At 54.5% G+C, this 10,193-nt stretch overlaps 2 protein-coding genes across 2 annotated transcripts in view; one reads left to right on the top strand and one right to left on the bottom strand.

Moving 5' to 3' along the window:
• The window catches only part of LOC114071589 (exocyst complex component 6B-like), a gene marked incomplete at both ends in the record, with an annotated part of 58,954 nt that overhangs the window by 12,501 nt on the left and 36,260 nt on the right, over nt 1-10,193 (top strand). The gene's annotated exons all lie outside the window — the stretch shown is intronic.
• LOC114071590 (nascent polypeptide-associated complex subunit alpha, muscle-specific form-like) lies at nt 3,963-5,239 on the bottom strand. The gene is made up of 2 exons (XM_027909436.1): nt 5,057-5,239; nt 3,963-4,350 (listed from the first exon to the last, which is right to left on the bottom strand). The coding sequence occupies exons 1-2, from the start codon at nt 5,111-5,113 to the stop codon at nt 3,982-3,984; spliced, it is 426 nt and encodes a 141-aa protein (XP_027765237.1). The 5' UTR covers nt 5,114-5,239; the 3' UTR covers nt 3,963-3,981.

The raw sequence follows: 10,193 nt of genomic DNA, 5'->3' as shown, positions 1-10,193 counted from the left end.
GGAAAAATGCCTCAGCTACCCCACAGAACTTGGTGGGGGGGGTGCAGACGTGCTGATATCTCAAAAATAACAAGTGATAGAGGCGGAAGCGGAACTGATGTGCGAGGAATTTCCCTGAAGAGCTTCGAGTTTTCCAAAGGCAAAACTCTGTTTAACAGAAAGGGGAATTTCAAACAAGCATTCCCACTCCTCTCTCATCCTCTGCTTGTGGATTCATGAGAGAATCATGGGATGGTTTGGGTTGGAAGGGACCTTAAAGGTCGTCTAACTCCCCCTAATTAGAGACACCTAATTTAGGGTGGCACAGACTCACAGAGGGCTTTGATCCAACCCTCCAATAAATTTGCTAAATTTGAAGTTATATTTGGGATTTCAGGGCCATACTCAGTTAAATTTTGAGCATCTCAAGGGGTGGAGGCTGTCCGGCCTCTCTGGGTTCCTGCTTCAGTGTTTGACCTCCCTTCCTCTAATTTTCTCCATTTTACTAATTTGAATTTCTCCTTTTTGCATCATTTCTCTCACCTCTCTTTTCTTTTGGTGACCTTGAATGTGTAGCAAACCGGTATCTCCCCAGCTGCTCTTTCACATCACACTTTTAAACCCAATTTTATCACAACTGACTCAATTCCACGGGACTGATGCTGATATTCAATATTTAGGACTTATTTCTTACCGCCTAAAAATGAAGAAATGGCCCTTAGTGCTGTTTCACAGTGGCATTTAGAAGATATTGGAGTATAAAACTAGTCCCAGATTTGACCCTGGTGAAGCAGTTCCAGTTTTTCCTGGTTATCCCCAGGATTGGAAGGAGAGGAACCCTCTTAGAAGTGAAGAATCATGACTTTAGCGGGATAATCTCTGGGCTCCAGCTGTGCAAATCATGGAAAAATAAAAGGGATAAGATATGGATGGAAGGGAAGTTGTGAGAATATTCTGTCCCTGTCCTGTGTTATCACCCGGGGCTTTAAACTGGGTCTAAGTGCTGGAAGTGTAAAAGGGGGAGTCTAAGAGTGCTGGAACAGGAGGCTTTGGAATCATGGAATCATGGAATTGTTGAGGCTGGAAAAGACCTTTAGTATCACTGAGTCCAGCACTGCCAAAGGCCAGCACTGCCTCCTGTCCCCAAGTGCCACATCTATGGGGATTTTAAATCCCTCCAGGGATGGGGATCAACCCCTGTGCTGGGCAGCTGGGCCAGGGATGGAAAACCCTTTCCATGAAGGAATTTTCCCAATATCCAACCTACACTTCAGGCTATTTCCTCTTGTCCTGCTGATTGGTTTTTTTTTGGGGAAAAGAGCCTGACTTCCTCCTGTCCCCCTCTCCTGTCAGGGAGTTGCAGAGCCAGAAGGTTCCTCCTGAACCTCCTTTTCTCCAGGCTGAGCCCCCCCAGGAGATCCACGAGCTCTTTTGAGGGATCTGTGTTCGGGAACTTCTGTATTTTATGGATGAATCACCCCCTGGGAATCATCACGTGCTGACCAGAAACTCCACGTTCGATTTGATTTCCTGGGAGTGTGTTTGTGGGGGAGGAAGGGGCTGGAAAATCCCAAACCCACCTCGTTTTACCCATCCCCGAGGCCGGGTTGGAGCGCAGCTGCACCTCCTGTTTTCCTCCTGGGTTGTTTCTCATCCTAAAGGCCTATAAGCACTGGGAGCTGGGAAATGATTTCCATCCTGTTTTCCATAAATCCCTTCTTTTATGAAGGGTCTCGAGTCAGGGCTAGACATTAATTCTCGACGTGTTTACAAATATTTGCTCAGGAAAAGGCTGAGAGCAACGTCCAGGACGGGGCTTCTGACGCATATTCCCCCTGTTTCAGTCCTTTGTTCAGGAAAACCTGGAAACAAGGCAGTTTGTTGTACAGGGAACAGGCGCTGCCCTTGCATTCCAGGAGCCTCTCGCTGCCGTGGTGGAGTGGTGGGAGGATGAGAAGCTCCCAGTGAACCCAAAACCCACACACAAAAAAAAAAAAACAAAACCAAAAAAAAAAAGGTGGTTTCGGGGTCGTATTTTTACGGGAGGTGAAGGAAAAGCTCCGATCTGGAGGGCTGATAATTGCTCTGCACAAAGGCAGGGGTATGTGCAACACGTTCCCGAGGGGAGCTCTGCCCTCAGAGGGGTTTTTTCCTTGGCTCTGCTCCCCTGGATCCCTCGGCACGGAGGGGTTTGGCTGCGGAGAAAGGTGTCTCATCTCTTTTCTGGTTTGAAGCACTGGGTGACTTATGATCTTCTGGTTTCTCCTTCTTGTGGAGGCTTGATCGTCTCCTCACAGGCTCCCAGCAAGCCACAAGAGGTGTTTTGGGAGCAGGGGTTTGTCTTTTTGCCTTTAAATCTCCCCTCCTGGCTTTACAGCCCCCAGCTCGTCTCACCCCGGCGTTGGAACCCCGTGAAATCCTCCGGGATAAAAACTTGTTAGGGAGAAACAGAGCCTGAAAAGCTGTCTTGTTCCATCTTGTAATGGTTTCAAGTATTAACCAAAGGACAGGGGTGGGTCTGCGTGGCAGGCTCTGCTTTTAGGGTTAACTCGGGGGTGCCACAGGACGTGTTTGCTGTGGGTGCTGGAGGGGGAGGTTCATCATGTTTTTGTCTGTAGACTCTGGAGGTGTTCCAGGCCAGGGAGACACCTGGGCCAGTGGAAGGTGCCCCTGCCCAGGGCAGGGGGTGGAACTGGATGGTCTTCAGGGTTCCTCCCGACCCAAACCATTCCATGGTAACCACGGGTTGTGTTTGATTGCTCCCTGGGGAAGGTGGTGGTGTCTCCCTCTTCACGGAGTCACAGGCAAAGGTTGGAAGGAACCCCTGGAGATCACCTTGCCCAGCTGCCCACAGAGCAGGCTCAGCTGCACTGGGGTTGTTCAGGTCCATGCCCAGGTGGGATGGAACTCCCCAGGTTCTCTGGGCAGCCTGTTCTAGTGTTGAATGAAACAACCCCAGTGAGAAGGTGTTCCATGGAAATTCCCGTGTTTCAGTTTGTCCTGTTACCAGGAGAAGAGGCTGGCTCTGCCCTCCTGGTTTCCCCCAGTGAGAAGGTCCCTCAGAGCCTTCTCTTCTCCAGGCTGAGCAGTCCCACATCCTCCTGCCATATTCCACATTCTCGCATCCCTGAATATCCCCGTGGCCCTGCTCTGGGCTTGCTCCAGCATTGCCTGTTGTGGTGGTGACCCCAGAACCCCCAGGTCCTTTCCTGCCAAGCTCCTTCCCAGGCCATTCCTCCCCAGGGGCAGAATTTGGCATTCCTTGAACTTCATGAGGTTCTGTTGGGCCCTTTCTCCCCCCTGCCCAGGTCCCTGGGAACGGCAGAACCATCGGGTGTGTGGGCACTACATGGAAACTGTTTCTCCCCATGGCCTACAGTGGATTGGTGTCCCCTTGGCACAGCTCTGGGTCACAGTAATCTTCCCAATGGGACATCTCTTGGTTGATGAAGCCTTCCCACTAGGATGAATCTTTGTATCCCTCGACTTGCCCTTGGTGTGTCTTGTCTTCCCCCTTGGCACAGCCCTTCCGCAAGTCTACCTTTAGTGAATTCATGGATGACGCCGAGTTGGGTGGGAGTGTTGACCTGCTGGGGGGCAGGAGGGCTCTTCGGGGGGACCTGGATCAATGGGCTGGGACCAGGGGGGTGAGGCTCCAAGTGCAGGACCAAGTTCCAACCAAGTCCTGCACTTCGTCCACAACGACCCCCCAAAAGCTCTGGCCAGGGGCAGAGTGGCTGGGAAGCCGCCTAGGGAAAAAGGGCCTGGGAGTGCTGCTGACAGCGGCCTCAAGCTGTGCCAGAGCGGGTTTAGTTGGACACCAGGAGGGGTTTTGTAAAGGAAAGGATGCTGTGGAACACTGGGGCAGGTTTCCCAGGGCGGAGGTGGAGCTCCCATCCCTGGAGGTCTGCGAGGAGCGGCTGGGCCGTGGCGCTCCCGTCGCCGAGGGGGTCGTTCGGCCGCGGGATGGACTCGGATGATCTCACAGAGGTCTCTTCCAGCTTATTTCTTTCTTGGAGCCTTCGATTTCTTGTGGCCCTGGGCCTCCTGCTCCTCCTGGGCCGGGTTTGGGAAGTTGGCTTCCAGCCACAGCAGCACCCTCTGCTGGCTCGTCATGCGGCCCAGCGTCCGCAGCCCGGCCTCGGTCAGCGGGGCCCCCGTCACCCAGGCCGAGTCCTCGCTGTGCTCCGAGGGGGGCCCCGGGCTCTGCGTCCCCGAGGCCGTGCCCGGCTCCCCACGAGGGCGCTGGGGGGTGTCCCGGCTCCGGGTGGCCGCGGGCGGTGGGTGCTGGCGGGCGCTGGTCCCGGGGGCCGGGCTGGCGGGCTCGCTGGAGGAGTCGTCCTCTGCCCCCCTGGGCCGGGGCATGAATGGCTGCCGGGGGTGGGCAGAGCAGAGAGGATGAGGGGCTGCGGGCCTCGCTCCCACCTCCCTGCCAGCAGCTCCTGGGGTTGGGGTTGGCACTGGGGAGATGTTCATTCTCGTCTCCCTGCGCCTTTGTGATGGCTCCCGGTGGCCCCAGAGCTCTGTGGGCTGGGCAGCCGTGGCAGCCCGATCCCATGGAGGGAGGGATGAGGTCTGGCCCTGACTGCCCTGTGTCCCACCTGTGGCTCCCTGTGCCCACCTGTGGTCCCCTGCATCCCACCTGTAGTTCCATCTGTCCCACTGTGGTTCCCTGTGTCCCACCTGTGGTTCCCTGTGTCCCACCTGCACGTTCCTGTGTCCCACCTGAGGTTTCCTGTGTCCCACTTGTAGTTCCATCTGTCCCACTATGGTTCCCTATGTCCCACCCGTGGCTTCTTGGGTCCCATCTTCGTTTCCCTGTGTCCCACCTGTGGTTCACTGTGTCCCACCCATGGGCAGAAGGAGCCTTTGGATAAAGGAACAGCTCAAGCCTGTCTCCATCTCCTATCTCAGTTCTGTGTATCCCCATCCCAGCTCCATGTGTTCCCATCCAGTTTTGATGTGTCCCCCATCCCATCTCCATGTGTCCCCATCCCATCTCTGTGTCCCCATCCCATCTCCCTGTGTCCCATCTCCCTGTGTCCCCATCCCATCTCCCTCGTGTCCCATCCCTCACCTCATACCGTCTCCTCTGGTTTGCCTTCACTTTGGTGGGATTTGCCCTCTCCGCCATCCCTGTTGTCCAGAGGGATCCCGGGAGCCGCTGCCTTCTTGGGGGGGCTGGGGGGGCTCCCCTGGGAGCAGCACCCCCTGGATCTGTGCCCCCAAAACCCCCCGGGGTCACAATGGGCTCTGGGGACAGCACCACCCCCCCCGTCACAAAGGGACATCCCAGCACTCGTGGCAACCATGGAACCATCCAGAACCACTTGGAGCTGCTTGGAGCTGGTTGGAACTGGCTCACGGGGCAGCCCCTGCTCTCCCCTCCCAGCCCCATCCAACCCAAGCCTCCCAATTTCCCCCTTTGATGCCCATGGAGACCCTCCCTCCAGGCTGTGGCTGCCACTGGATCCCTCTGGATCACGACTGACTTTGCTCTGGGCCTTTATTTTTCTCCCAAAAGACATCATAAATTCTTAGTTTGGGGCTTTTTGGCTGGTTTTGCTCTTGTTCCTCAGGGAGGGACGTGCTGGGGGGAAATGTTCTGCCAGTGGGTGCTGGGGGTGGGTCTCATGTGGGTTTCTCCTGTCACATCCAACTCCTGGGAGCAGGGAAGGGTCTCAAAATCATGTGTTTTGTGGGATTAGAGCAGCAAAGACTCGGCAAGTCAGCGCAGTTCAGGGTGAAAATGTGGAGTGAGACATTGGGAAGAAATCAGGGCCTTGGGGGTCTTTTCCAACCTGAGTGATGCTGTGGATCTGTGACCCAAAGGGACCTCCCACAAAAACACGTGGCTGTCCAGCACTTGGGCTGCAGGGAATGCCAGAGCCTGTCCCAGGCACTGGGGGGTGGCAGAGGTCACACCTGGCTGAGGTGGGACCAGGTGGGTGATCTGCTCAGCCCGGTGCTGGAGCTGGAAGGGAAAGGAATACCAGGGAGTGTGAGAGAGAACCATGGAAAAGTGGAGGGCCCTTAAGATCATCCAGTTCCACCCCCTGCCATGGCCTCCTCTGGACTCTCTGCAGCAGCTCCACGTCCTTGTGCTGTTGTTGCCAGGGCTGGAGGCAGCTCTGCAGGGGGGTCTCACAGAGGGGGCAGAGGGGCAGAATCCCCCCCTGTCCTGCTGCCCACGCTGGGGGATCAGCCCAGGGCACGGGGGGATCTGGGCTGGGGCATCTCCAGCCTCTCACCCACCAACACCCCCAAATCCTTCTCCCAGGGCTGCTCTCCATCCCTTCTCCTCCCAGCCTGGATTTGTGCTGGGATTTCACTGACCCAGGTGCCAGACCTTGTGCCCTTGGCATTTTTGCACATCATGGGGTTCATACAGTCCCACCTCTCCAGGTGCCTCTGGATGCCCCATCCCTTCCAGATCCCGCTCAGGCAGTGACCACCACTCTCCCAGTGCCAGCCAAGCTGTGGCTTCCACATGTGGCACGTGGAGACCCCTTGGAATCCACAGCAGCGCTTTTATAGGGAACTGCACATTTGACTCATTTTCTGGGGATTAAAGCCTTAAAAAGGGGCAAACCCCAAGTTGCCAAATGTGGAGAAGTGCTCCTAGGACACGACCTCTTTCCCAGTAGGGAGGGTGTATCCAATCCTGGATGATGCTGCTCCTCGGCGGCGCTGGGAACAGGAGGTTTATTTATCAGTTTATCTTGTTTTGATTTCTCGGTGCTCCCCGACCATCCCCCCCGCCTTCTGCCACGGCAGAACAAAATAACAAATATGCAAATGTAGTTTTCCAACCCAAACAATTTTTCCAGCAGAGTTGGAGGAACGAGCTGCATTTGGGCTGGAACGGGGTGTGTGGGATTGGTCCTTGTCTGCTCCATCCCGTGCCTGCCCTTGGAATCAGGGAGGGTGAGAACAAAGACTTTGAACTCAAATAATCTGCAGAAATATCCCCAGTTTGGGATCTTTTCCTTCCCTGTGTGTCTGCAATTAATGCAAAGCCCTGTCTGCCGGTGATTTTTGGCTCTCTGGGAGGATCCACGTGGCTTAAAGCACCCGACACTAAGCAGACTGTGGGAAATGGGGGAAATTTAGGGCAAATTGGGCTCTCCTCCCTACATTTCACGTCCTTTCCCTCCCTCTGGGCCTTGCCCTTCATCTTCCTCAAGGACTCCTCCTGCCTTCTTGAATTGAGGTTATTTCCCCCCCTCCTAATTGATGGGAGCCCTGACAAGAGCTGATTAGCTGTGGTGGTGAGGAGGGGTGTTGTGTCCTTCCTCACGGAGCTTGTGACCGAATTCCAGCGCTTCCTTCCTTCCTCGAGCCCGGAGAATGAGCTCTCTCCTGCTCCTCCTCCTCCTCCTCGTTGCCTCCCCGAGGTTTTACGCACGGTGGCCTCGCATGGAAGACCCTGTGGGCTTGTCCTGGATATATATTTGTATCTCTGGCAGCTCATTCATGATGCAGTTTTAATGAATCCTAAATATATTATGAAAAAAAAAAAAAAAAAAAGACCACGTGGGTGGAAACCAGTTTTGCGCCGGGAAGTGTTGGGTTGTTGCTTTGTGGACAGGGTGGATTGAGAGCAAGAGGGAGCAGAAAGGCACATCCCTTAAGGTGCTTAACCTTCACCTGGAATGGGGGAGGAGATGGCCAGAAATCCAACCTGGAATGGTTCAGGCACTGCTGTGGATGAGGAGGGAGTGCCTGTCCACATCATCGCTTTGTGACTTCCCAAAAGTCCGAGCGGAGGAGGGGAGGGGGAGGCCGGAGAGGGAGCCGTGTTTTCCAGAATGAGAAACACAGGCTACTTGTTCAGTCAACTCAGTTTAGGTCAAACGTGGTTATGGAAAACAGATGATTGCTGGTGATCAGGCTGTACTTTGACAAATATCCCATTGTTTGAGCGTGCCGTGATTTCCTCGGAGCGTTTCCCGGTGCGGGTCCTCCGGCTCGGAGCCCTGTCAGTTGGCATGTGGGGCTGGGAGCTCCAAACCCAAGGGTTTGGCTCTGTGGGAGGGGTTTCTGCTCTTAAGGATTAAAATATGGGCTCTCAGAAAGGCTTGGAAGGATGTTTCCCATGTGCCCCTCGGATCCTGCGCTGCCGAGAGGAGGTGGATTTGAGGGATGCTGGAGCTGGAGAGAAGCTCCTTAACACGAGCCCTGTGTTGCTTTGAGTTATTGTAAATTCTTCCCTGGTTGCCCCTGGAAGATGCTCACCTGCAGATTTTATTTGCGGGGGGTTAAAAAAGCTAATTATTCCCCTTTCAGAGCCAGGGCTGGTGAAGCTGAGATTTGTGGGTGATCCCTGACTCTGGTTTTATGGGAGATGGGAAGGGTGGGAAGTGCCAAGGGAGTGTTTAATCATAAAATCGTGGAATGGTTTGGGCTGGAAGGAATCTTCAAGACCATCCCATCCCACCCCCTGCCATGGGCAGGGACACCTTCCACCAGCCCAGGTTGCTCCAACCTGGCCTTGGACACTTCCAGGGATCCAGGGGCAACCACAGCTTCTCTGCCCAACCTGGGCCAGGGCCTGCCCACCCTCCCAGCCAGCAATTTCTTCCCAATATCCCATCTCTCCCTGCCCTCTGGCCGTGGGAAGCCATTCCCTGTGTGCTGTCCCTCCATGCCTTGTCCCCAGTCCCTCTCCAGCTCTCCTGGAGCCCCTTTAGGCCCTGCCAGGGGCTCTCAGCTCTCCCTGGAGCCTTCTCTTCTCCAGGGGAACCCCCCCAGCTCTCCCAGCCTGGCTCCAGAGCAGAGGGGCTCCAGCCCTGGCAGCATCTCCGAGGCCTCCTCTGGACTCTCTGCAGCAGCTCCACGTCCTCTTGGGGCCCCTTTAGGTGTAGGAAGATGCTGTAAACCTTTTTAGGACCTTTATTCTAAAATCAGTATCCCTTTCTTCAGGAATCTCTTGGCTTCTGGGATCCAAGGGCCTGGCTGAGCTTGGATAATTGGGGGAACAAGCTTTTCTTTCACAGCACCATCTGAAAGGTTGAGTCCTCCCCAAAGAGCCCAGGAGCTCATTGATTCCAGGAGCTCATTGATTCCAGGAGCTCATTGCCCTTTCCCAAAGTTGGTTTATGCTCCAGTGTGGACCAGCTCATGTCCATTGGGATAGCTGGGAGAAGACTGGCTTGATCACTGTGTGAGCAGGTGGATCAGATGCTCAGGATGTGTGTGCAGGTGGCTGGGGAGTTAAAAGCAGAAATGAGGGTGATGCACAAAAACCCTTTTTGTGGCAGGAGCAGATCTTGGAGCAGTGACAGGAATTGCTCCGTTAGACATCGAGAAGAGCGGTGGAAGGGCTGGATCTGTGTAGGGTCCTGGTCACTGCCATAGCTTTTAGAAACATACACTGTTATTTGATGTATTTTGTCATCCAAAAACAAAATCAAAGCCATGAAAAAATTACGGAAAACCAGTTTACATTTGGCTTCTTATCGGTGTCACCCGCCCTGGGGGGGACGGGGACACGAACAGGCCTTGGATCTTCCCTTGCTCTGCTCCCACTCCGAGATAGATAAACTTTGGACTGTTAATCACGGGGGAAGATTTGTGCATGTTCTTTCCAGCCCTTTGGAGCAGCATTAGCTCCAAGGAGCTGGGAAAGCTCCAGCTGTCATCCCGGAGAAGTTTAATGTCCTTCTCGCCTTTTCCAGCTCGGCGCGCTCGGCGCTTCACTTCATTCATCAGCCGCGGCAGCGCCAGCTTTGCAGCCCTTCTGCTTCCCGGCCATTAGAAAGGAAAAGTTTTTAAGATCACACACAAAAAAGCCCCTGAGGGAAACGCTGTGAGGTATTTGAGCCTCTCTGTTCCTTCTGGGATGAAAATACCTCCTTTTCGAAACGCCGCGGATCGATCTGACGGATCCGAACGCGCCGCTTGAAAAGCTTGGCCACCAGCTCAGCGTTTGTGCAGCAAACCAGCAGCCCCTGACTGGGATGGTGGGATGGTAAATCACGTGCTGGATTAGGGCAGCAGTATAAGCTTCGTTTAATTTAAGCAAAAGCTGAGCAGAATAATGAAACAAGTGGTATCTGGGGAGCAAAGGCTCCACGCTCGCGCTCCCTCCGCTCGTTAGATGAGTCCAGCAGCTCCAGCCCGATGACTGAGCAGCAGCAAAGGCACTAAATTGTTCCTCCTGATAGTAAATAGAAAAGAAAACACATTTCTGGTCACCCTTGAAACCTCTG

The sequence above is a fragment of the Empidonax traillii genome, unplaced genomic scaffold, assembly GCF_003031625.1.
Source record: "Empidonax traillii isolate 1590-97213 ecotype Southwest subspecies unplaced genomic scaffold, ASM303162v1 scaffold2128:size72475, whole genome shotgun sequence".
Lineage (NCBI taxonomy): Eukaryota > Metazoa > Chordata > Aves > Passeriformes > Tyrannidae > Empidonax > Empidonax traillii.
The sequence above is the reverse complement of the archived record's forward strand: the minus strand, read 5'-3'. Positions and strand labels throughout refer to the sequence as shown.

Bases quoted from the DNA above. Each gene is read 5' to 3' on its own strand.
- LOC114071590 (XM_027909436.1), bottom strand. From the start codon at position 5,113: ATGGCGGAGAGGGCAAATCCCACCAAAGTGAAGGCAAACCAGAGGAGA. The intron at 4,351-5,056 runs GTGAGGGATGGG...CACCCCCGGCAG, and splicing joins ACCAGAGGAGACGGTATGAG to CCATTCATGCCCCGGCCCAG.